This window comes from Thrips palmi, unplaced genomic scaffold, assembly GCF_012932325.1.
Source record: "Thrips palmi isolate BJ-2018 unplaced genomic scaffold, TpBJ-2018v1 HiC_scaffold_7, whole genome shotgun sequence".
NCBI lineage: Eukaryota > Metazoa > Arthropoda > Insecta > Thysanoptera > Thripidae > Thrips > Thrips palmi.
Genome location: NW_023144634.1, coordinates 3,331,284 through 3,356,668, shown reverse-complemented (window position 1 = coordinate 3,356,668; position 25,385 = coordinate 3,331,284). Strand labels below are relative to the sequence as shown.

Sequence of the window (25,385 nt, the reverse complement as noted above, 5' to 3'; positions counted from 1 at the left end):
ATTCGTGGGAGTGATTCTTCATCATTAGCCTTCGGGGCGATTGTTTGGGACCGGGGGGAGGGAGGGCGGGGGGTCGCCCATTCATTGATGCGGCGGTAGTACGAACGTACTCTGCTCATGATTCCCATGGCGACGACATGATGTCGTCGTTGCCACCCGAAAACGTTTCGCGCTGTGCCTCAAGGATGAAGTACGAGCAAGCGGACGCAGGACTCAGTCAACAAAGTTCAGAACTTCGAACAGACGGAAGAAAATTTTAACGACGCAGTGCAGTTGCGACGCCAGTTGAGATAGAGAGGACGCGCCCTGGCCCTGGGCCCTCCAATCGCTGCGCAGACAAGACAACCCTCGCTCATCTCTATTCTCCGACAGGCCTTGCTTCGCCTTGCCGGCCGCGTGAAGCAGCAGCACCGGCGAGCACTTGGAGTCCACCGCCGCGGAGGCACCGCGTCGGCTGAGTCATCGCCGAGCCTCCGGTCGACTGGCAATGGCCCCACCCGCCACCGGGCTGATGCCGAACAGTGCTTTCGTTGCCCATCACGCCCTCACGCGCGCCCCGTAGGCGTGCGAGAGAGACAGCGACGACGCGGTTTGGAATGGCACTAGGCCCTCCTCGGCCAGCTCGCTTCGCTGGCACTCCACGCAGCCCGCCAACCAGAGGCTGCTTGGAGTTCCAACAAACAGCAGGAAACACACATTTCTGAAAAACAAAGTCAACGACGGACAGGAGCGTCGCGCTCCGCGAGTGCAGGCGAGGGATGCGATGTGCGGAAGCGACCACAAGCAGACATTAGCGGCAATGAGGGGCTCATCTGCATCCTGCCTGCGTCCGGGCGGACCGTCCCGGCCCGGCGGCGTGTCCGACAGCATTGGCACCGCGACGCTGTGCTCACCCTGGTCACGAAGCCCCTCCCCCTCCCTCTCCGACTCGGCTGGACTCACGGTGGAGGTGAACGCACGTGTCGTGTCCGCGTGCACGTCCGCAGAATATACAATTTGGGAAAAAACGGCGGCTCCCTCCAGCCCTGCCCAGCCAGCCAGGCAGCAGCCAGGCAGCAGCATCGAAGGGACGGTGGAGGGGCCGGCGCGACGTCGGCCTCGCCGGGCCTGGCCTGGGCGTGCCAAACCTATATGACGGACGGCGGCACGGCGACCCTGGCAGTGCGGCCCACGCAGTGTCCCCGACAACGACAACGCCCCCGCGACGTCCTCGTCGTCCTCGTCCTCCGGTTGCTGCAGGCCCTGGTCGTCTGCCCGTCCCCGGGACTCCGCAGCGCAGGATGGCGTCGTCGCGCAGCCTCCTGGCGGTGGCCGTGGTGGCCTTGGTCGCGGGGGTGGCTGCCGCCGCGCCCTGGCCGCCCATGCCCTTCGCAGCGCCCTGTAAGTGCCTGGGTTCCGTGTTCCGAACTGGTGGTGTGTGAAGGATCGAGTGATGACCGACGTCCTTGCCTGCAGTCATGATGGGCTACTTGCGGCCTCGACGAGCACCCCCGGTCTCGAGGCCGCCGCCCATCCCGGTGCAGGGCGGCATGCCCGGCGGCCCCGTCGGCCCCCACGGAGGCCCCGTGTACCCACCGCCCAGGACCCTCACGTTCAGCGGCTACTTCAGCGGCGCGGGATCTCCCCAGAACGGGGACCCTTACTCCTTCAGCTGGGGCCCAGCACTGCGGTAAGTTTTCAAACTAAAAAATCAACCACTTAAAAAAAAATTAAAATAAAACTTTTTCAATTTTTGTTTTTGGCGAGTAGGAGCGCCGAGCCCGAGCAGGACATCCCCGTCGGCATGGCGGCCGCGCCCCCAGCCCCTCCTCAGGACCAGGTCCTTGACAACCCCCCAGCGCCACCCCCAGCCCCCGCGGAAGGCGAGGCCCCGGAAGACAGTGGTGTTGGCGTCGGCGGTGCGGGGGGACCCGGCGGCCTCGGCGGACCGGGCGGCTTCGGTGGACCGGGCAGCCCTGGCAGTTCTGGTGGACCTGGAGGAGCCGGTGGCTCTGGTGGAGACGGTGGATTCGGCGGAGACGGTGGTTTTGGCGGTGACGGCGCCGTCTTCCAAGCGCGCGCCAAGCCGGGTAAGCGGAGCGCCTTACGAACGCAGGGTAGGCAACACCGCGACACACCCGTGTGCGCGTTGCCTACCCTGGCGCCGTGGAGCGCCTTACGGACGCAGCGTAGGCAACACCGCGACACACCTGTGTGCGCGTTGCCTACCCTGGCGCCTTATGAACGCAGGGTAGGCAACGCCGCGCAGTTTACTGACGCAGATCCTGATCTCCTGACCACAGGCCGCGGCAAGAACAACAAGGCCCCCAAGCCCAGCTACCCAGCGCCGGAGGGCCCCAGCCCCGGCCCCGGCTCCGGGCCAGGGTCGCCCGACGACGGCGGAAGCGACCGCGGTGGCTACGGCACCATCAACGCCTACTTCCCCTTCATGTTCGGCGGCGGCTGGGGCGGCGGCGCCCCTCAGCCACCGCGGCCCTCGTACAGGGCCTACGGCGCGCCCAGCCGCCCCAGCTACGGCGGCGGTGGCGGCAATGGCGGTAACGGTGGCAGCGGCGGCAACGGAGGCAACGCAGGCAACGGAGGCAGCGGAGGCAGCGGAGGCAACGGCGGTAACGGTGGAAGCGGCGGCAACGGAAGCAGTGACTGCTGCCCCGGCTCCGAAAGCGGAAACACCAACAACCAGTGGGAGAGCAGGCCGCAGGGCGGCCAGCCGCCGGCAGGTTTGTGAAATCCCGAAACGAAATGACCGTTTTCCTCCCAACGACAGACAGTATTCGAACCCGGGTCTTTCCTTCCCACAGGTGGCGGTGGTGGCTTCCCCTACTACCCGGTGGCGATCGCCAACAGCTTCAGCACGGGGCGCAACGCCATGGCCAGCAGCACGGCCACGGCGTACGGCGGGGCGCCGCCGAGGTCGTGAGCCCCGTGCCCATCTAGATAGAATTTTATAAATTGTAATCAACGACTGTGTTCAGTAATAAACTTCTTTTCATAATTATTGATAACGCAGTTGCAACTCCTTTCTTCGTACCCTCAAGTGTTCAGTGAAAAGAAACAGTAAATGGGCACACTCAGGAACAGTGACACGAAATCTTATGATTGATCGGTGTTGTTTAATACTTAATTCATAAGGTTTCGTTAAAATATATCGTAAACAAAAATACACAAACATTGTGGGAGTACAGCGGGGTAAAAACTAAACACCACAGCATAACAGCTATTAAGCCTTCCCACTCGACGAGAGCCATTATTGAATCAGTCTTTCGCGCTCAACCTCCAGCAATAATAGCACAGCGTGGAGATAGAGGTTGATTAAATACGTCAGTGTTCTCTAAAACACTGTACTGAATGTTGCCACACAGTGGCTGCAATGCTAAAACTAAGAATTAGGGCCCTTTTGTCAACATGACAGGGAAGCCCACGACGCTTACACATTATAACACGAATTGACAATCTACATCTATCTTTAAACTACTACTAGTTGGAGGGCTCTGTAATTCCTGCGTATTCTAAAACGCGCCGCTTAAAGCGCGCTAGTTTAAGTACAAAAAATTAAAAATACATTTTATGATAAAATAATAAGACACATTCATGGCAATGTAACATAAATGACACTATGAAAATAGCGGGCCTTTCACGGACCACAAAAAATCAACGTTACCCTGTAAAAGTAAGCTTTTGATCTGAAGCAAATTCAGTCGAGATTCTAAAAGTACAATTTTTGCCCTAGAGTATTTAAGCGGTTTAAGCCCGCAGGCGACTGCCGTGCGGTTTAGATGCGCGACCGATAGGATGGCTAGCGCTGCCGGCGGCGCCATCTCGGCCAGTTCGCGAGTTGACTGTCGCGACACTGCCATTGGCTGGAGATGACGGACGCGGTGGCCAAAACAAATGCGAAGGAATGTCATTGCAGCCGAGGCGCACACTGGGGTGGTTCCGTGCATTTTCAACCCGACTGTACCTTCGGCGCATCTTCGTATCAGCTGCTGTGATCGGACAGCAGCTTGTCCGTGACGGGGCTGTCGTCACCTGCGGAAAGAAAGAAATGTCATGTTTTTGAATCAAGTGCGATTCAATCATTCGTTTTCCCCCAGTATGTTTCGTTTTGCCATTGACGGCCGTAACTTACACAAAACACAAGAAATGAGACAAAAGCCGCGTGTCTGCGGTTTGCTCTCTCTCTAACAATGGACATGCGACGTCGCGGACACTGATACCACCATTGCGCGATTATGTTCGCCCTCGTTCGATTCCGGGTCAAGGTGCCCCTCTGCGACTGGCTGTACAAAAGCAGGACGTCCTTTGCCGAGCGCAGAGAGCACAGCGCGCACAGCGTCCCTCGCAAGCGCCATCCAGTTTCGATGTCGTCCCACCCACCCCGACGGCTGCCTCTCGGCTCGGGGGGCATTTTGCTTTTATTCGGCACATTGGTGCTGATAATACCAGTGAAACAAAGTCCCCTGAGTAGCACTGCCGAGCGCTGCGATGCCAAGATGTCAAGCAGGCGGTGCCTTGGCTTCCGTGCTAGATAGTTGTTTGAGTCGCTCAACCCCCTCCCTCCGCATTCACACTCACACAGACTCACCTTACTCACACACACGCACACCCTCATACACACAAACACACACACTCGCGCACACTAGGTTCAACCGCTCTGGACTCCCTCCCGCCGTTGCAACAGGAAGCCCATGTCATTGGCCGGCTGGATCTACAAAAAGGTTTGACCGTTACCACACTGCATGCAGATTGAATCGGTGCAGTCAATAAATAAGGAAGAATGCGGGGAATCGAGATAGCGGTTCTTCGGTCAGCTGATTGGCATAGTTACTGTTTAATAGGCGTATAGTGCGAGAAGGAAAGTAAAAGCGAGAAGTAAGTGGTTTAGGTAGGTAGAAAAATAAACAGAAGAGAATAAAGGAAGAAATAAAAGAGACATACATGCGACAAGTAAGCACTTTTATTTTTTTAATTAAAAATAAAAAGTTAAGACTAGTGAGGGAAGATATGTAATGAGATGAAGAGCGATAAAATGCGAAAATGAAGCAGTGGGGAATGCAAGGGCAGTGTTACTAGCTGCATCTACAACTACAGCGCTGTACAAAATATTTACAAAAAATACATATTCGATCACATTTGTCATCACAAAAATGTAGTATCACAAGCCACAATTAAAGAAAATAAACCTAACGTTTCACTTACACCGTGGCGATATAAACATGAATATTTGGCTATCGTAAGTAGAGAACAAAAATATGGCACTAGAATTTATATATCACATGGGCACGCGAAGCGGGTTGTTGCGAGGCGGTACATCTTTCAGAGTGCAACGCGAGATCTCGAACTTGCAGTTCTAGGCCTTCTAGGCGAGCAGCGAGTAGGACTGCATGCGGCCGGGGGACCGCGGCGTGGCGAGCAGTGCCACGCGCACGCACAGCCGCTCCTCCATGACGAGCAGGCTCTGCATGCGCACCCACGTACCTGGGGCGGGGGTGGCGGGGCCGCCGTTGGCGTGGCCGCCTTGGTGGCCGCCGTGCGCATTGCCGTTGGACTTGAAGGCCGCGCCGTTGCCGAACTTGTCGGCCAGCGGCTCCAGCGGCGCGCTCTTCACCATCAGGTCGTCCTCGGCGGCGTCCTCCTTGACGGGGTCGTCGGGCACGCAGCGCACCGCGAACATGATGACGGAGCAGACGACGGGCGGCACGCCGGCCAACAGGAACGGCAGGCGGTACGAGCCGAGGTGGTCGAACAGTAGCCCTGCGCATAGGGGTGGCGTGAGCAGTGTCGCCTTGGCCGCGCGGTTAGAGGCGCCGACCTTGGCGGCCAAAGGCCCGGGTTCGAGTCTTACCCGCGATGAAGGGCCCCACGGTGAGGGGCACCGAACACAGCCCCAGCAGGCAGCCGATGGCCTGCGTGGCGCCCCGCTGGCCGCACAGCTGGAAGGCGATGGGGCCCAGCAGCGAGATGAAGCAGCCGTCGAACAGCCCCATCACCAGCGCCAGCACCTTCATCACGGTGAAGCTGTCCGTCACCGTCAGCAGCATGGTGGCCACGCCGATGCAGAAGAAGGAGATCTGAAAGGGAAAACGACAACAACATTCTCATTTTAGAACAGATTGAAAAGGGTCGGCGAAGCAGGCGAAGCAAGCGAAGCAAGGGTGCCGCCTGACGGCGTAATCTCTCCCGGTACACCAAGGCGGAGGGCAGACTCGAAAAAGTAACATTGTGGTCGCTTGGCTTGGCTTAGCTCCGCTCGAGGTCGGAGCGGAGCGCGAAGCGCGAAGCCCATTATTTCGATAAGGTCCCAGTTCCGCGGTCGGGCCGCGGCGCGCAAACGGCGACCCGATAACATCGATGTCGACGGGCACCCCGTCGGCCGCGGTCCGGCGTCCGCCACTTCCTCACCTGCTGCAGCAGAATGCGGTCGACGCGCGGGATGTCCGCGATGCGGCCGAACACCAGGCGGCCCACGCCCGACGCCAGCCCGATGAAGAGGATCAGGATCTTGCCGTCCTCGCCCTCGAAGCGCGTCGACACGTACTTGACCTGCGAAGAAAGAGGGCGAGATAGTTTAAATTGGCATCAGCCAGCGCGGCAGCGCGGCGCTTCGGGTGAATAACCCACCGCAGTGGCCAATAATGGACCTGAACGGCGCAGCCGGCCCGGGCCGGCCCGGCCCCGCGGCGGGCTGCCGATAACGCCGGCCACGCCGACCACGCCGACGCGGCTCGAGTATTGGGCTGATAGCCCCAGCGAACGGCGTGGCGCTGCGTGCGCCTGCAGGCTCATTCCGGACAGTCTCTCTGTCTCTCTCGCACCCACGCGGGACGCCCCGTGAGTGCGAGAGAGACGGAGCGTCAGCCAGCAGATAGAGGGCGCTCCGAGCCGCCGACCGCGCCGTGCGTTTAAATCCCGCGGCCGGCCTGACGGCTAGACTCACCATGTGGACGTACGGCACGAAGTAGCCGAACAGGGCCGTGGGGATGGCCAGCGCCCAGATGACGTACTTCCGGCGCTTCCAGATGTTGAGGTTCAGCAGGTCGGTCTGCGACGACGTGGACCTCGGCGGCGGCATCAGCGGCTTGAACAGCATCGCGCAGCCGATGATGAGCGACATCATGGCGGCCAGCAGCCTGGTGGCGCGGAGAGAAAAAGTTAGTGACACCCGCCCCGCCACCGGGGATCGAACCCGCGCCCGTTCCGAACTCACAGCAGGCTGCCGGAGAACCCGAAGCGCTGCAGCAGCCACTCCAGCGGGTAGGGCAGCAGCACGGAGAAGACGGACGAGCCGGCCGCCACCAGCCCGTTGGCCACGCCGAGGAAGCGCTTGAAGTAGTGGCCCAGCACCACCAGCGACGGCGTGTACGTCAGCGAGGCCCCCACGCCGAACAGCACGCCGTAGGTCGCGTACAGCGCGTACACCTGCAGCAAGGAGGTCCGCGTTAAGCGCGCCGCGGTGGCCGTCGAGCACCCCACCGTCGTCGCGGGCCTCACGTTGTCCGTGACGAAGGACGACAGCAGCATGCCGGCGGTGGCCAGGACGCCGCCGATGGCCGTGGTCAGCCGGATGCCCCAGCGGTCCGTCAGCACGCCGGCGATGGGGGACACCAGGAACGTGGTGCCGATGCACAGCGACCCCACCAAGGCTGCAACAAACAACGCCAGTCAGACGGGCTGTCTTGGCCCCGGCTGGTCGGTGGTTCAAATCCGACAAAGCACTTAAGTTTTTCCCTAGTGGACATGACACGGGTGGCGCCCCTCCCTCCCCCACACTCGAAGTAGCCCGCCGCGGACTGCGTGCGGCCTGCTGGGGCCTGGTGGGGCCCAGGCCGGATTGAGTTGAGGCTGGCAGAAACTGAATACGCACCCGAAGAAGCCCCACCAACGCTGTGTGTGTGTCGGTAAACACGTCGGTGTGCTAGCGCTGCGTGTGTGTGCGTGTCCCAGCGAGGCTCTCACGCAACGACCGACCGCAGCAAAACTGGCCTGGCACGTCGCAGCACTTCCATGGCACTTCCCCGTGAGGGGCTATTGGCCATTCGTTGGCCATGCGGCCGCATACGTTTGGAAAACGGGACTGGTGCGCAGTTTGGCAGTTCGGAGTGGACTCAAAAATATGGCGGAGTGTGCGACTTGCTCGGCCGGACTCTGGCACTGCCTGGCACGCGGCCCGGGTGCTAATTTCGCGGCCCCCGCGCCGTAGTCTGTCTCTCTCGCACCACTACGGCACGCCGCGTGAGTGGGAGAGAGATAGAGCCTGCCGCCGGCCGGGCCAGCCATGCAAATCTGCAGGCCGACAATGTGCAGTGCATCGCGCAGGCTGGGGCAGGCTGGGCCGTGCGTCGGGCAGGGCTGGTGTTGCAGAGCACTTCAGCGCCCACGCCGGGCCGGCTTCCTCCGCTGGGCAGGCTTGGCAGCGAGCCACTCCCGGACAACAGGGCGGCAGGGCGCCGAACCGGCGCCCGCTTTGGCGACCCTACGTGAAGCGTCCCGGTACCGTGACCATCTGGAGCACGAACCCCGGATCAACGGCAGGACGTCGCCGTCGACACGCGCCCGCCGCGCGATTCAGTAGATTCGGTCCGTCGCTCCGTCTCTCTCGCGCCCTCAAGAGCCCCATGAGTGCGACAGAGACAGTTTCGGAATAAGCTAACCGCACTGCCGGCCACCGCCCCGATGAGTCTGTTTGTGCAGCCAGTGGCGAGGCATCGCGAGGCCGGCACCCCGACCCGACACGTGCTGTCCACAGATTACTCAGCGAGGACGGTGCGTGGGCGACGCAGAGACGCAGCTCGCGAATCCAAGCCGGCCGCCGCACTATCTCTGTATTGGCCACCCCGGGATGGCCTGCACGGCCTGCATGGCCTCGGCCAAGGTCGCGGCGTCTCCTTCCGACCTGCAGCGGCGTGGCGCCCCAACAGTGTAGCGGCGATACAACGGGGACCTGATACGATGGGGAACCCGCGGGTAGGCTATCGGCCGACGGACCGCGCCGAACCTGGCAGAGCCGGAGCCCGGCGCGCCGACCCTGGGTTTGGCGGCAAGGGAAGGGCCTCGCGGACCCGGAGGTTCGGCGGCGACGTCGTTGAGCACGCCGTCGAGCTCGCCCGCCGCGGCCCGGCCCGCCCGCTGCGCTGATTCGCGGCGTCGGTCCAATGAGAGTGCGTCACTCACCAAGCCAATATCGCAGTGCGCAGTGCCTCCACCCCTTGCGACCACTTTCCGCTTCGGCTCGAGAAACGCGCCGACTTTCCCCGCGAGTCGCCCCGTCTCTGTCGCACTCGTGGGGTGTTCCCAGGGGGCGCGAGAGAGACAGAGAGACGGTTCTTCGGAATCGCTCGGCAAGCCGCACTGGCGAGCGAACTGAATGAGCCGGTCGCAATGGAAAATATGGGGAAACAGAGGGGAGGGGAGGTCCTGGCCGCTGATTGGACGAGATGGAGCCGGCCTGGCCGAGGCCTGGCAGGAGGCCGACGCCGCGACGCCAAGTGATCAAGGGCCCTGGACCTTAATATTGACTGCTGCTGTCGCTCTCACTCTTTCTGAGCGTGTGTGAGTGTGTGAGAGAGAGTACGCGTTGTGGACCTCGCGCCTCGGCGAAAACCGCAGGCGGCAAAAAAGACTAATAAGACCTCTAAAAATAGGAAAAAGAGCGCAGCGCAGGGAAGCACGCCGTCGGTACACTGCTGGACGAACGGTCATGGCATGGCGCGAGAAAGCGAGGCCGAAAGGTCTCGAGAGATAGAAAAGACTGAATTATCACGATCTGTCGGGTTTCAAAACATTACGAGGACCGAGATTGGGTTTGGTGGTGTACTTTGGAGAGTGAGACTTACTTCACTTCATACATTGATGCGGCAGTGGTACTAATGTCAGGGTGCACAGTCGGCCGCGCCGTGCGTGTCCGCGTGGCGTCGAAGTGTCACCAATGGTCACAATTGTGACAGGGCGGCTCACGCGCGCTCGTGACCCCTCGGGTGAGAATGATTGGCACAGCTCGAGCGTCTTGAGCAGCTTGAGTGACACGTCGTGGACGCGACGCGGCGTGCGGTGTGCTGGACCGGGCGGCGCGGCGTCCAGGTCGGCGTCGGACGTACGCGCGGCCGCAGCCCTCGGCCCCGGCCGGCTGATGCAATGTTTGCTGGACCCGCCCGCAGTGGAGCGCGTCTCTCTCGCACCCCAACGGGACGCCCCATGCATGCGAGAGAGACAGAGCGGCGAAAGCACAGTCCGGATTCATCAGGCTGCAGGCCGCTGGACAGGCTGGCCCAAGGGCTGGCCAGGCCACTGTGCTGCTGGAGCTCATTGCTCGGCCTGGCTCGGCCCCTGAGGTGCAGTTATTGACATCCGCTTATCGGGATGTGGGTTACAGTGTAACCCGGACAGGATGATGCCCGACTTTTATCGACGGGGCGCGCAGACAGACAGAGAGAGAATACATTTGGCGGCCCCTTCCCCGGAGATAGAAGGAGCACACAAATCCGACGGCGGGCTTTTCCTTTATCGCACCCGAACGCACCCGACTGCCGAACGCCGCGCCGAAGCCGAAGGCTTAGGCCCTCGTAGAGTCCAGCGCGCGGGGCAGGTCAGGGTTCGAATCCCGCCGACCAGTTTTATTCATGACCGAGATGTCTGTGGTCAGTGACATGGGGCGGGGCACTCAAAGAAAACGTTCCCCTTTCCAGCAAACACATTTTCCGCTGAGAAATCATATTTTCTTTGGAGTGCGGATCGAATTTTCTGGTGGGTTAGCTGCCTCGGTCCACGTGTCGAGGCGAGGCTGGGGAGAAAAGAGAGTCGCGATAGAGAGGCGCGAAAGAGGCGGCGTCCTGGACGGCAGCCAGCGCTGGAGAGGCGTGGCGGGGCGGGGCGTCGCGTCGGGGAGGTCAAAGACCGTCAAAGACACGGCCACACCTGTAGTTGGTGTCAAATAAATGTTTCCCGCTCAAGCCCCCGTTCGTTCCCTCGGCGCCGACTCGGCAGAAATCACGACCAGGGCGCTTTTTTGCGCTCCGCCTCACAGCAACCAGAGCGGCATGAGCGGCGTGAGCTCCGCCTATGTCAAGGACTGCGATCAAGCCACTCCATGGCGACCCCAGCCAGCCCCAGCCTGCCCCAGCCCCGAGCACATGGTCGCGATAACAGCATGGACGGGCACGGAGCACGGCCAGCACAGCCGCCACTGCGGTGCACGACTGCTGATGGCAGCGGCGATGCACCACGCCGCTGGCCCGGGTTCGAATCCCCGCGTTGTTTCTCGTTTACATTTTACGGTGCTTGATCCACGCCCGCGGCCCGCGCCCACCCCGCGACCAAACGGTCGCGGCTCAGCTGAAGGGGTGCCTCCTTTCCGTGGTCTTGGCCGCAGCGCCGCGCGCCGCCACCGGGCCGAGGGCTTCCTGTTGCTGTATTCCGAACAGTGCACTCTGTCTCCCTCGCACCCCTACGGGACGCCCTAGGAGTGCGAGAGAGCGAGACAGCCAAAAGCCGGCGATGTTGTCGGCAGAGGACGTCGTTATACACGTTTCCCGGCTAATGAGCTAACAAGGCTCTCGGCTTGACTTGGAGGCATGAAAGGAAAGCCGTCAACCGCGGAGGGGCGGGGCGGGGCGGGGCGGCCGCAGGGGATGGCGAGGTGTCGCCTTACAGTGGGCTCTTTCCGAAACGGTGCTTCGGCCTCTGTCGCACCTCTTCGGCACGCCCCATGAGTGCGAGAGAGGCAGCGCGACGAAGCCGCGTCTCGGAATCAGCCTGCAGGCGAGCCACCCCACTGCGTCTGCGTCCACGGCGCCTCTCTACTCGGCGCGCAGCGATCCGTCAGGTGTGCCAATGTCCCGGGTGACAGCCGAGTGCCGTTGCAGCTCGAGGTCGATGGGTCGATTAGGGCCGATCAGTCACCGGGAAGCGAGGACAACGACGAACCAGAACCCGGAAATCGCGAGCGAACGTCGCCGTTTTCGCGAAATTCAGAACGACCTATTAATAGTCGGCCTGCTTTCGGCCCCGGGGGCTATCGGTGGCGTCCCATGACCCTCTCGGCCCTCTTGGCGGCGGCGGCTGTTCTGGAGAAGCTCGCGCCGGCCGTTATCGCTAGGAGGGCGAGGCAAACACAGGGCGAGGCAGGGCCAGGCCACACTTTGGCAAAGAAGAAATTGCTGAGCCAACACAGGGCGGGTGCCTGTTGCCCGTGTCGCTCGAGCGCGGCCCAGCCATGGCCTAGCCATGGCCTAGCGCAGCCCTGGGCCGGCAGGGCGGCAGGGCCGACAGTGTGGCGGCCGGCAGGCCTACGCGCCCACGGCCTGGCCTACGGCCTACGGCCCCACCCCGCCGTCGCGCTGCCACCGATATGGTGACACAGGGGGCCGTCCCTAGGCCGTGTCAACACGCTCGGGGTCACCCCCTGGTCACGCTGGTCATTCTCGTGGCCCGCCAGGCGGGGCGGCGGCGCGGCGGGGCGGCGGCCGTGGAACTCTCACGGGAGAAGTTGACTTGCGCCGCTTGCGCCCAGCCCAATGACTCACGGCGCCTCACGTGACGCTGCAAATCCTGCGTCCTTAAGTGCGCCGGACGGGCTGGACGGGTCGTTGCGACGCGGCCCACGCGCCCTGCGCCTTGCACGCCTTGCGCCGCCGAACAAGGAAAACAAAAACAAAAAGAGTCCGCGGCCGCCGCGCCTCGCCGACGCCCACCTGGAGCCAGACTGGCCGCACGAAATGACGCGAATCGCTCGCCAGCAAGGACCCGGACGATGAACCCTGCCGCAGGAGCCGGGGGAAACAACGGGGGAAAAGAAGGGGGCAACGCAGGAGCAAGCCTTTCTATCTTTACCACCGCCAGAGGCAGCCGAGCGATTCGAGTCGCTGCATCGCTCTGTCTCTGTCGCACTCGTGGGGCTCCCCATGAGGGTGCGGGAGAGACAGCGCGACGAACCGCCCTTTTGAATCACTCGGCAGGGCGGCAAGCGGCTTCCGTCAGTGCGACATGCCGGCTGTCGGGACCCGGGCGCTGCGGGGCTGCGGGGGCTCACCCATTGCCGGCGCACGCGACACTGCAGCGCGCGCGACGCACGCACCGGAAGCACGGCACGGCGGGGCGCCGGGTCACGCACGTGCGCAGTCTATAGTCGGCACTGCTCAGTGTGACCCCCACGCCCTCCCTCAGCTCGTCACTGAAAGCCTCCACCGACCTCAAGAACTGACAAACACTCACAAAACTTAAGAACTGGCTTATACTCACAAGCTTTGGACGCGGCGTCCGAGACCTTGGCGTCCTCGAGGTCCTTGAGCAGGTACACGTAGATGACGCCGTACGTGTTGATGATGCCGAACAGCAGCCCGTTGCACAGGAAGGAGGCAGCCAGCACCATCCAGGCGCGCACGCCGCCGTCGGGGGGCGTCAGCGGCGTGGCGGCGTCGGGGCTCCTGGCCTCCGCGTCCCCGGCGGCTCCCGTCATGGCGCTGGTGGTCGACGACGTCCTCGCGGAGGCCGAGCTTGTCGTTGCCGGCGTGGCGGTGCCTGGCGGCCTGGCGGTGCGCGCGGGGCGGTCCTCGGCGGCGCAGTGGCACGAGCACGACGGCGTTGCGCAGCGCTGCGAGCCGGGCTTCGGCTTGGCGGGCACAGAGTCGCAGACCGAGCAAGCGAGCAAGCGAGGGGCGCACAGGCCGGCGCTCCGCTCCTCTGGGGCCCCGGCCGCCCCGTCCGCCCCGTCCGGCTCGGCGCGGCCCCCTTCGCCCGGCTCGGCTGGGCTCTGGCGCGGCCTGCTCGGCTCGGACGGCCCGGCTGGCCCTGCACGCGTCGCGTAGCGCTACTCTAGTGTAGGGCCGCGTCCGCCGCGACCATGCCGACCACGCCGACCATGCCACCGCGCCGCGGCGTGGCTCGGCGGCGTGGCGATGATGCCGCGATGATGGTCTCAATGGCGTTCCCTGGCGGTCATTTAGCGTCCCGACGCGTCTCGCCGAGAACGGCCGAAGTCGCGGCGGGCGTTGTGACCGCTTCGGCTGCTTCTGCTTGGCCTGGCCGGCCTGCTTCGCCTGCTTCGGCGACGCGACGAGCAATCAGTGCGCCGACCGGGCGACGCCGCGACGTGACGCCGCGACGCCCAACCGTTTGGCGGGGACGTGCTGGCTGGGCCCCCAGGGGCCCATACGGCGCGGCCTGCGCAAAACAGACCACACTATTATCGGATTGATTCCGAGACTCTTTCCAGCGCTCTGTCTCTCTCTTTGGGACGTTCTGTGTGGGTGCGAGAGGGACGAAAACGATGCCAGCAGCCCCGCAGACTGCCGGGCTGGACGCTCGACGCCGTGCTCCAGCCAGAACAGCTGATCTCGCCGCCGCTCGGGCCGCGCGCCCTTCCGCGTTATCGATTCCCCGGCGGGTGGCGTCCTCTGGCGGCCGGCCGCCGAGGCTCCCCGACTGGGTCAGGCCGTCAGGCAGGCCAGGCCGCGGGCAGCGCGGGCAGCGCGGCGCAGGGCAGGCCGTCCAACCTATCTGCAAACAGCTGACTCCACGAGCCGATTCGGGACGTCCAGGGGACGCCGTCGTCGGCTAGCTCGCTGGCCGTCACCGCGCCACTGCTTTCCCCTCGTTCCTCGTTCCGAGCAATGTTCCGCGGACAACGCCGTGATAAGGCGACAGCGAGCGAACGCGAAATCCGAGTCCCAATGTCGCGCTCCGGCGAGATCCCAATTTACTTCTAGCAGCGCCTCCAGCGCTCGGGACATGCGACATTCTATTCATAGAGCTGTCACAGTGGCTGCGCCACTTCCACGGACCCGGCTTGCGCGATCACAGACACCGACAGTACACCGGAAAACTGGAAACCGAGCCGAAGGCGTGCGTCCTGGACGGGGATGCACTCACCTGCAGCACGCCGTCAGTGCGCCCGCGCAGGCCGACAGTGTGGTGGGCCTGGTGGGCCAGGTGGGCAGTGCAGCAGCTGCAGGTGGCTCTGGAAGGTCGCGGTCACGGAGGGCTCCCGGCACCAGTCCACGCCAGTCCCGGCGCGGCGCGGCAGGCCCTGCAGGGCGCAGGCAGGACCGAATGAAGGAGGGAGGCATTCGATCGCCGCCGCCCCCACCTAGGCCCCCACCTAGGCCCCCGCCGCCCCCCACCTGCTTCCCTGCAGGGCTTGCCAGGCTTGCCTGCCGCGTCTGGATTGGCGCTGGAGGTCACGGTTACGGTCACGGCCCGGCCGACGCGGCGGCATTCATAGACCGCGGCCGTCACTCCGTCCACTCCGTCCGTCCACTCCGTCGCACACTAAGCGACGCCAAGGCAGCGTCGTCAAGTTCAACGGAGGCGCGCCGCCGCACTGGAAGTCGTCGGTTGGGTTGCCTACCAGGACGCTAGGCGAGGGGCGTTGTACGTCACCGCGCCGCCTGCTCGGCGTGCGTGCAGACACTGTCGAAAGTGCAGTGTCGGAAAGACTGACTCCTTTTCAGTCAAGACTTCACAGTCTTTGATAGTCACATCTTACCATCCTAAGATCAATTGAATCCTGTGTAGTACACTTGATTGGCCGAAGTCTTGCTCAAAATCGGTAGAAATCTCGTGAAACCCCTTCGAACTCGGGTAGGAATCCCACCAAAATCTCGCGATATCTGTCATAATTGTGACGCGAATTCCTGCGAAATCTTGCGAAATCTCGGTAAAACCCCTACCTCTAAAGAATCCTGTTTCCGAAAAAATTTCAAGTGGTTGCTTCCTTGCCTGAACGAGTGTCCACTTGAACTAAGATAATGTTTTACTTTCAACTAAACTTACACGTCCACGCAAATGCTCGCGGTTCAAGAACCAAGGGTGTGTAAGGCAGACTCCACCCCCAAGTCGGACCCCGCTTCCTCCAAGCACTCCAAGGCGCCGCTAGGCACTTCCGGCACACTGCTCGCGCTGGCTCGCGCCCGCGACCTTAGCCCTGCACTGCTTTTTCAATCAGAGGGGCGGCACTGGCACTGCCTCAAAGACGCGGCTAATCCTCGGTGTATCGGGTAAAGCCGCGCCGTAATATCTCACTTGTTTTCCCGGCCGCACGCGCCCCGCCCCCGTTGATTGGTGTTGATGGGCAGAAAGCGGTCGGCTGGTCGGCACCTCGGCACCTGGGCAGTCGGCACGAGCCGCGGATAAAGGAGAATGGCGTGATGGCTCGATTAAGCGCCGCGATGCGCCGACGAGAGGCACTAGAGAGAACCTGCGTCTCGAGGGGTCAATCATGTGCACTCAGACAGATTGGCACGTTCTCACACGTCTATCAAGAGCGCGGAATACCTCAATTCTCAGCACGATTCTGCGTCATTAGGCCAAAAAACTTGAAAGTTGTCAGTTTTTAATGGTGAGCCCACCCCTTGAGAACCCATCCACACCCCTCGGCAACAGACCTGGTGTAGAGACTTCTAAGTGGGGTGCTCTTCGATCGGACTTCGGTAAACAGGTCCCGATCGCGTCAATAGTACTGCCAAGTAATCCACATATGATCGCGGCCGATTGATTAGCCAGTTCGCGCCGGCACCGAATAATACCGAGTAATACCGGCACCAGCGAGCAACAACAACACCACCTAAAACGTAGCTGAAAGTACCGGTTTGCCTCACGTGCCTGCACTGATTGTATTCCACTGTAAAACCTGCCTCGTCGAAATGAAAAATAAAACCCTTACCTGAAAGTCCCGATGTTCGAAAAACAAGTACATCGCACCGCTGCTTCTCAGAACGATTGCGTGCACTTCGTGACACTAAAATGGCCGAAAGACGTCAAAAAGGTGCGCTTTTGATGTGTTCGTGTCGTGAGATCCTATGCGGGCTCGAAAATACGGGTAGACGAGGAACAACCGCCTCGCCGTTGGGGTGCTCAAGGAGCCCAGTTCGGCGAAGCATGACAGGGGGTGGTGGCAGCGTTGCGAAGCGTTGCGCGGAAGACAGACGTCGTTCCAAAAACGGGGAGGGGGGGGGGTGACAACCTCCACTTAGGCGGAAAGACCGCCTGGCTGGTAGGCATCAAGCACTACCGCTTCTGGCCGCTTCTGGAACCGCCACTGAGGCAGGGGCAGGGTAGGCAGTCCCGTCGAGCCACCGAGCGTGGCGGTGGCCTACCCGCTGTCCGCAAGGCGCCCATTCAAGGGGACACTCTAACCGCCACGCGCGGCCCTTCCAATTTCCGCTTCCAAACTCGCCACAATCGCCGCAAGTTCCATCGCCGACGCTCGCCTGACGTGCCGCGCTGGCCGGCAACAGGCCGGCAGGACGATAGGGCGCTCGTTCGTCAAGGCGGGCGGCGCGAGCGGCGCGACGCAGGACACGACTTCGACTTTCTGCTGCAGCTTTACAACCCTCGCAAAGATAAGGACGAAAGGCGCGTATAAATGCAAAGGAGTCCCCTTGTAATTCATTCAGTTGGTGTTCACGCCTCAGGCAGAAACACGCAGCACTTCACCATGGCCGGGCAGCGCTCAGGAATCGTCCTCGCGGCGGTGGCGGCACTCAGGTGAGCCCACGGCGAGGACTGCAGGCAGGGGCGGATCCAGGGACGGGGTCAGGGGATGAAAAGGGGGGGACGCCCCCTTCGCCTCCCCCTGGACCCGCGCCTGGCCTGGACCTCCTGCAGACCAGCTCGGGACCCCATTGGCCTCCCACCTTGCGGTTTGGGGACTTGGGAGCTATGAGAGGGGCTGCATGGACAGTGGTTCTCAACCTTGTGGTCGCGACTCCGTTTAGAGTAGCAGAAAAATACATTGGGGTAACGGCTTGGTGCCTGCGCTCGCGCGGAATAGCGCACTGTAAAAAATTTTGACAAAAATTTTCGTTGTGGTAGTGAACGCCCTTCTTAGTTATACTCTAATGAATTTCGTTTTGCCAGTGGCAGAAATCTCGTTCGCCATGGCACCGAAATTTTGTTGGCCACTGGCGATCAGAAGGCTTTTTCCCTACCCCAAAATGGCAATTTTGAGTCGTGGCGCTGGCAAGGATACTGGGAAACCCAAATTTTGTGAACTTTCTAGTTGTGGCGAGGAGATTCGTCTCGGGCCGATGAAAAAGCGGCACGCGCGGTTGGCATAGAACCCCAAACTTCAACTTGGAGTCTTGTGCCCTGACCCCTCGGCCACCGCACCGCTGTTTGGCAGAGCGCTCGCGGAGCTTCATCATGGACTCGCGAGGACTAGTCTGGCCACCACCAGGTGTGGCGAAGCAAAGCCTGCTTCCCTTAGCCCCCGACTTGAAATTTCATAACTGTCGTCTGGGTAGGATGCCTTTCAGTGCCACACCTATGATTTTTCTTCGCCAAGGGGCTGTAATTTAAAGTCGTGGCTGAGGGAAGCATCGTTTTGTTAGCCAAGCGGTAAATTCACGTTTCGAACTTGGAATTTCATAAGCCCCTGGCACTATAAATTCACTGTCGCGGTTTGGAAAGTGACCTTTCCATAGCCAGTGGCGCTTTAAACACACTTTCGTGTCTGGCTAAGAAAATTCAAGAAGCCATTGGCTACAAAAATTTAATGGTATTTTTTACAGTGCGCTATTTGTCATGTGAAGAGCATTTCTTCCGGCTAAGAGCATTTCTAATGTGAACGTTACGGACAGTCTCACTGTATACTGTAAAAAGTTATTTTGGTGGTCCACCCTAGGGGAGGACGTTGGCGCGCAAGATTACAGATTTTATATTAAGAATCGATTGAACAGCGGTCAATGGTCGAATCTCGATCCTCACTCGCCCAGCGATCAATGTGCAGTGGAGAAGTTCGGCCGATCCGTTTCGAAAAGTCGCTTCGCTGCTCTGTCTCTCTCGCCGCCCTGCGGGCCGCGCCATGAGTGCGAGAGAGACAGAGCAGTGCGACGAATCAGTCTGCGGGTCAATAACTCTCGACGGGGCTGTAAAGGCGGATCGATTGAGGACGGGGCTAATCCAGCGGGGGACGTTGTGTGTGCGGATGTGATCCCGTTTTGCGTTCGACTGTACCGAACCACACCGCGGCGCCTTTGGAAAACAGAAACAGAGGAAGGGCCCCCGCGCCATGCCTGATAAGCACACCGTAAAACCAGAAAAAGCAGCCACCCTCTGCCTCTCTGTGTGCAGCGCGCTCTGCGGCCTCTGGGGGTCGGTGGCCAGCTACGAGATCAAAGCCGTGACTCGGCCCGTCATCATGTCGGAGAGCCCGTTCTGGGACGACGAGTCCAGCACCGTCATCTTCGTGGACGTCATCGGCAAGGAGGTGCTCCGCTACGACCCCTCCTCGGGGGAACTCAAGTCCATCAGCTTCAGTGAGTACGCCGCGGACGCCGACGCACAGTGGGCCAGAAGACCGGTGTAGGCGGACAAAACTCTGGACGCGTTTTGAGCTGCAGAGTCGCTAAATGGGGCTCGAACCGTAGGTGTGACCCCACCAATGGATTGCTCTCCGAACGAGGAATCCATTGTTGGGGTCACACGTTCAGTTCGAGTCCCATTTAGCGACTCTGGAGCTCAAAACGCGTCTAGAGTTTTGGCCGCCTCCACCAGTCTTCTGGCCCACTGTGCGACGCCTGGCCGGCATTGGGTTGACCAACTCAAAGAAAAGGGGAAAGTGCCGGTATTCGAACCCCCGCCCTGACCGACCGACCGGCTGATTTTCGCTCGCAGAAAACCAAACGGGCCGCGTGACGCCGGCCGTGCCGGTGCGCGGGAGCTCGCAGCTGCTCGTCGGCGTGGGCCGCGTCGTGCACCTCGTGGACGTGGACTGGGGCGCGGCGGGCGCGGCGGCCGCCATCCGCAAGGACGAGCCCCTCGTGGAGGTGGAGGCCAAGATGCCCGGCAACCGCTTCAACGACGGCAAGGCTGACAAAGAGGGCAGGCTGTGGATCGGTAAGCGGCGCAGAGCCTGCGCAGATCTCTGGACTTCCCTGCACCACCCGCCCGTCGAACGAGTCTGACGTCACGCTCGCCCCCACAGGCACCATGGACGACAGCCGCACTTCGAGGCGCAGGCGTAGGCGCCGCAGCGACACCAACAAGGGCGAGCTGTTTCGCTTCGACCTGCACCGCCACCCCGAGAAGGGCTACTACATCAACACCACGTGCGCGGTGAACGACGGCCTGGTCATCCCCAACGGCATGGCCTGGACGCGCGACAACAAGGGCTTCTACCTGGCCGACTCGGAGAAGAGCGTCGTGTACCGGTTCGACTACTCCAACAAGGAGGGCCGCATCTCCAACCGGACGGTGGCGTTCAATTTCTCCGACTACGGCGTGCCCGGCGCCCCGGACGGCCTGACCATGGACGTCGACGGCAACCTCTGGATCGCGTGCGTGCACGGTGGCAGGGTCATCAAGGTGGACCCGCACACCGGCAAGCTCCTGCTCACCATCAAGATGGGCGTCACCAACGTGTCCGCCGCCGAGTGGGGCGGCGCCAACCGGGACGTCCTCTACGTCACGTCGGCCAAGTACCAGATGGACGACAAGCAGCTCGCCGACGAGCCCAACGCGGGCTGCATGTTCGCCATCACGGGGCTCGGCACCCGGGGACTCCCCAACATGCCCTTCGCCGCCACCAGCAGGTACGACAGCGTCATCCCCACCGTCCCCTCCGCCACCACGACCACGGTCAGGCCGGCGACGCAATAGCCGCCTTTCACCCCTTGACTTGCAAGCACGGTCGGATTGTGTTGTGACATGGATAGCTCGAAAAATAAATCACCTTTGCTGCTCCGCCCCAATTTCACTGGTTTATTTTGTTCAGGTCGTGGGCGATGCGCCTCTCTGCCTCTTGGTCTCTCCTATCGCTGACGCTATTCCTCTCAGTCTTCGCTGCACTTCTTCACTAGAAACCACCGACGCCTCTACTTTCCTTAGTTTCCTAATTTTATTTTCTACCTCTTTTGTACTTTTGTAAATAAATCTTTTCCTTCAGGAGAATCTTGTGTACTGAGTGAATATTTTATCCTAATCCATCACGTGCATCATGCGAGTTGTTAGCACTGAATCTTCGACTTGGAGGTGGGCAGGGGACAGGAAATTAAAATAATCATATTTCCATGAAAGTCATTTATTAGCAATACACATTAAAAAATCCTTTATGCATTATGCCGAGAATCGCCACATATCTTGCGGAAGGTCCTCTCTTTCAACAATAATTCAATTCTGCCTCTCCTAAGATACCAAAACGTCTGGGTTCCACAAAACATTGACGGAGAATATCTCCAAAACAAAAGAAAAACATAACGCACACAAGCTTTTTGATTTGAGAGCCTCTACACAAAGTTTGGGAAGAAGACATGTTGAAGTGCATTTTTCATTGGTGGGAATTGATTTCCACACCATTTCATTTGTGCATTGCAAAATGCGTACATACTACACTCACACCATCAATACATACTCCAAAGATAAACTGCCAACAAAAAAGACACCACTCACATAAGACAATCACACACATTCTTACAAGAAACACACACAGATACATCTTCAATTTAACAAAACCTCAGAAAAAAGGACCACATGATGTCATCAAACCATTAAATGAAAAATATAAAAAAAAAAAGGATGTGCAGAAACCAAAACTGAGATGTGGATTGCCAAGTAGGGTTGTAGATCAACATTTTTTTTTTCCTTTTTTCTATGCCATTTTTATGTTACTTTTCTTAATCTTTCTTGATAGCCTGCTTTGCCTGGTGAGCCTGCAGCACAGCGACTGCTTCTTCCACCTATCAAATGAAAACATGGGTGTTAAATAGTTTGTAAAATCTGCATCACTGCAACACACCATTACAAAACAAAACTGCGTAACAGGACATACCTTGGCCTTCAGGGATTCGTGGTGCTCCAACATGTGAAGAAGTTCTGAGTTATCGATTTCCAGCAACATTCCAGTGATTTTGCCAGCCAGGTCAGGGTACATGCGCTGCAAAAGTCAAATGGTTACATCAAAAAGGGTTCCAATTTCGTGAGACTACCATCCCCACCTCAAAAACTTACCTGAATGAGAGGGAATAAGCGTTCTCCAAGCATCTGCTTCTGGTCGTCTGCGTTAGCCACGGCCAACATGGTGGCGGTCAGAGGCTCCTGGCCCTGGATGTGCACGGCCTGCTGGGCGCCAGCTTGCTGAGGGCCCATGCCGGGCTGGGGCGGGTTACGCACGTTGGCGGTGTACTTGAACTGGCCCTGGCGCTGAGCGGCCTGGGCTGCCTGGGCAGGGGGTTGTTGGGCGCCCTGGGGAACGCCAGCGGGAGCAGCCCCCATGGGTCCGCGCGCTCCCTGGGCCATGCCGGCCACGTTGGCTTGCTGGTTCGTGATGGGGCGGGCGGACATGGCGTTGCGCATGTTGGGTCCGGGCTGGGCGCTTGGGGGTCGGGGGGCTCCGCGGTAGGGGCCGGGCATGTTGGGGAAGGCTGCAGGCCAAGACAAAGTTAGCACAAGGGTTGCAACAGTGGAACAGAATCCATCAGTCGACATTCTTACCTCCTTGTTGGGCTTGGGCAGCAGGGCGGACTTGAGGCTGGGTGGTCCAGCGAGGCTGAGGGCGCATTGGCATCTGAGCAGGGCCGTAGAAACGCTGGGGCTGGGGAATAGTTGGCACGAAGTAGCCGCCGGCGCTGCCGGGCTGGAAGATTTGCTGGCCCATCTGCTGGATGCGCATGTTGGCAACACGCTGCATGTACTGAGACGCCAAGTGAGCCTTGCGGTCTTCCTTCCTCTGGGCAAGAGCAACGTACAGGGGTTTGGTCACCAAGATACGACCGTTCATCTCAGTAACAGCCTTGGTTGCTTCCTCAGGGGAAGAGAAGCAGACGAAACCGAAGCCCTTGGAGCGACCCTCCTCCATCATGACCTAAACAACATTTAAAGTCGAAGTTAGTTCATCTGAAAGATTCAGGTCACAACAAACAGTTTTACAGTCTCTCATACAGTACCTTGGCACTGGTGATGGTACCGAAAGGAGTGAACTCTTTACGGAGGCGATCATCATCAATAGTATCATCCAAATTCTTCACATACAAGTTCACACCCTGGTAACGGTTCAGCCTTTCAATCTTCAGTTGTTCAAACTTGCGTTTCAACTCCATCTGCCTCTCCATTTTCTTCTGAGCTCGGCCCACAAACAAAGGCTGAAAGAATGCACATATTAAAGCACCATTTGTGAAGCCAAACACAATTATTCCAGCAAAATAAAAAGGTCACTTACCACCTTGCCATCCATGTCTTTTCCATTCAACTCTTCAACAGCCCTTTCAGCACTCTCAGGATCATCAAAAGCAACAAATCCAAATCCACGAGATTTACCATCTTCCCTGCTCATGACCCTGTGGCTAGTAATACTACCATACTTCTCAAACATGTCTCTCAAAGCTTCCTCAGAGAAGTCATCAGGGAAGTTCTTGATGTACACGTTGGTGTACAGCTTGGCCCTCTCGCCCAATTCCTTTTCGCGCTCCTTGCGGGGGATGAACTTGCCAACGAAGACCTGAACACAAACAAGCACTATGTAAATGACCTGAGAAGATGTTAACAGATGCTAAATTATGGCCAAAGAAAATGTTAAAGCTAATGAAAGGTCCGCTACAATAGTCAGATAGCGGCCGCAGAACACTTAAACCCTAGTGTTTTTTTTTGGCAATTCTTCGGCACTTAAATGGCTTACAGGCCAACTAAGTAATTATGGAATTGCGAGCTTGAAATATTAAGACAGTTAAATGTCATAGCTAATGAAAGGGTCAACTAAATGATAACTGCCCAAAATCACTTGCTACAATTGATGTGGCAATTATTCGGCACTTGGAAGGCTAGGGGCCGACCAAGTAATTAGAAAATTGCGTCTAGATTAAGTATTGGTTAATAAATGTACCTTCTTTCCGTTCAACAACATGCCGTTGACCTTGTCAATAGATTTATTAGCGGCTTCTTCAGTCTCAAAGTGAACGAATCCATAGCCCTTGGAAGCACCAGTTTCATCTTGAGCAACCTGAACAGAAGTAAAGAACAAAATTATTGCGAGAATAAGGAGAAACAGACTGCTCTTGACATGACATTTCAATGCTTACACGACAACTCAGGATGTTTCCAAAAGCAGAGAACGTATCGTACATAGCCTTGTTGTCAATGCTCTTGTCCAGATTTTTGATGAAGACGTTCCCTACTCCAGACTTGCGGAGAGATGGATCACGCTGAGACCACATGATGCGAATAGGCCTTCCTTTCAAAACGTCAAAGTTCATGGTGTCCAGGGCTCGTTCAGCTGATGGGCAAAAAAACAAGGTCAGCAAAATTAGTACAAGGAAACACCAGTGAAAAACGGAAGCCCCAGGAACATATGGACATTTGGCAGATGGGAACCACCTGAGGGAGGTGAGGTTAGGGTACGGGTACACCACATGGCGGGTACCCACGCTTACCGTCAGCAGGTTGTTGGAAGTTGACATAGGCGTAGCCCAGGGAGCGACGGGTGATCATGTCACGACAGACACGGATGGAAAGCACGGGGCCAGCAGTAGAAAACTTCTCAAACAGCGCAGCCTCCGTAACGTCGGGGTGCAAGTCCCCGACATACAGCGAGGCCATTTGATAATTTTGGCCGCTCGGATTCATCTTGCCTTGAAGTCGTCAATAACACTTCCGAACTTGAAAAACGAATTTTAAAAGAGCAGAAATTCCTTCATAGGCCGTCGAAAATCCTCCAAAACGGTTCCAGCTTGCTTAAACCCACGTTGCAGGACACGTAAACAAACCTCACTCGCGTTTCACTATTTCCTGTTGCGTTTTCTTGTTTTTGCTATTTTTTTGTAGATTTTTAAATTTTTGTCACTTTTTTTGGGTTTTTAGTATTTTATAATTTTTTTTGGTTTAAAGAAATAAGGAGACACAACCTCACATGAACATTCCCTACTCAATCTGTAGAAGAGGCAGAGAAAGTAGGACGGTCGTGAATGTCCACCGGACGGCGTTGGTATCCCTCCGCGACAACGCGACGCGCTGCGGAAAAGCCGTGCGCCCCGCAACGTAGTCCCGAGCTTCCGGGAAAGCGTAGAGCTGTTCTCAGCGCATTTTCCAGGAAAAAACCGGCTTGCAATATTTCAGTGAAATATTTTGGGTGCCGAAAACAGATTTTCAACCTGCTTGAAAAGCCAGGTCAGTGTTTCGAACCCAATGGAAAGTCATACAGTCGCGCAAAGTAGGACTTCGACAGATTTTTAAACCTTCAGCCTATATTTCTATTGACTTTCCTGATGAATACATTATGTAGGAGGAATGGTGCTTTGATATTTATTTCTTGGTGTGTCCAAAATGCAACGATCGCGTTAATGACTCGTAAACTGACCGTTTTTGTCCATCAAGGAAGCCTTTCAAAGCGCGCGCTCCAGCAAGCGGTGGCAGCCTCCACATCCGGCGCGCCAACTTTTGAATCTCCTCGCGGGCCGGTCCAAGCC

The 25,385-nt window shown here is 58.8% G+C and overlaps 4 protein-coding genes across 6 annotated transcripts; 2 read left to right on the top strand and 2 right to left on the bottom strand.

Annotated features, from left to right (window-relative positions):
- The first annotated feature begins 1,167 nt into the window (after positions 1-1,167).
- On the top strand, positions 1,168-3,005 carry LOC117652358 (glycine-rich protein DOT1-like). Its single transcript, XM_034397210.1, has 5 exons — positions 1,168-1,380; positions 1,456-1,669; positions 1,750-2,069; positions 2,283-2,720; positions 2,802-3,005. Exons 1-5 carry the CDS (start codon positions 1,281-1,283, stop codon positions 2,918-2,920), a joined length of 1,191 nt encoding a protein of 396 aa, XP_034253101.1. The 5' UTR covers positions 1,168-1,280; the 3' UTR covers positions 2,921-3,005.
- An 86-nt stretch (positions 3,006-3,091) lies between these two features.
- On the bottom strand, positions 3,092-13,491 carry LOC117652198 (monocarboxylate transporter 10). 3 transcript variants are annotated; one of them, XR_004588143.1, is made up of 8 exons: positions 13,234-13,491; positions 7,492-7,643; positions 7,208-7,419; positions 6,938-7,130; positions 6,403-6,543; positions 5,846-6,071; positions 4,130-5,754; positions 3,092-4,029 (listed from the first exon to the last, which is right to left on the bottom strand). XR_004588143.1 is itself a non-coding variant. In XM_034396931.1 (8 exons), the coding sequence occupies exons 1-8, from the start codon at positions 13,448-13,450 to the stop codon at positions 3,980-3,982; spliced, it is 1,467 nt and encodes a 488-aa protein (XP_034252822.1). In that variant the 5' UTR covers positions 13,451-13,470; the 3' UTR covers positions 3,092-3,979. The 3 variants fall into 3 exon arrangements, 2 of the variants coding, with proteins under 2 accessions (XP_034252822.1, XP_034252821.1); XM_034396931.1 differs by having other exon boundaries at positions 5,479-5,754; positions 13,234-13,470; XM_034396930.1 differs by having other exon boundaries at positions 3,092-5,754.
- Positions 13,492-17,326: 3,835 nt separating this feature from the next.
- On the top strand, positions 17,327-20,888 carry LOC117652199 (regucalcin-like). The gene is made up of 5 exons (XM_034396932.1): positions 17,327-17,478; positions 19,066-19,250; positions 19,609-19,830; positions 19,919-20,525; positions 20,708-20,888. The coding sequence occupies exons 1-5, from the start codon at positions 17,357-17,359 to the stop codon at positions 20,790-20,792; spliced, it is 1,221 nt and encodes a 406-aa protein (XP_034252823.1). The 5' UTR covers positions 17,327-17,356; the 3' UTR covers positions 20,793-20,888.
- Positions 20,889-20,997: 109 nt separating this feature from the next.
- Positions 20,998-24,881, bottom strand: LOC117652197 (polyadenylate-binding protein 4-like). The gene is made up of 9 exons (XM_034396928.1): positions 24,354-24,881; positions 24,003-24,196; positions 23,807-23,923; positions 23,147-23,425; positions 22,875-23,069; positions 22,423-22,792; positions 21,940-22,352; positions 21,761-21,865; positions 20,998-21,668 (listed from the first exon to the last, which is right to left on the bottom strand). The coding sequence occupies exons 1-9, from the start codon at positions 24,544-24,546 to the stop codon at positions 21,606-21,608; spliced, it is 1,929 nt and encodes a 642-aa protein (XP_034252819.1). The 5' UTR covers positions 24,547-24,881; the 3' UTR covers positions 20,998-21,605.
- Positions 24,882-25,385: the final 504 nt, after the last annotated feature.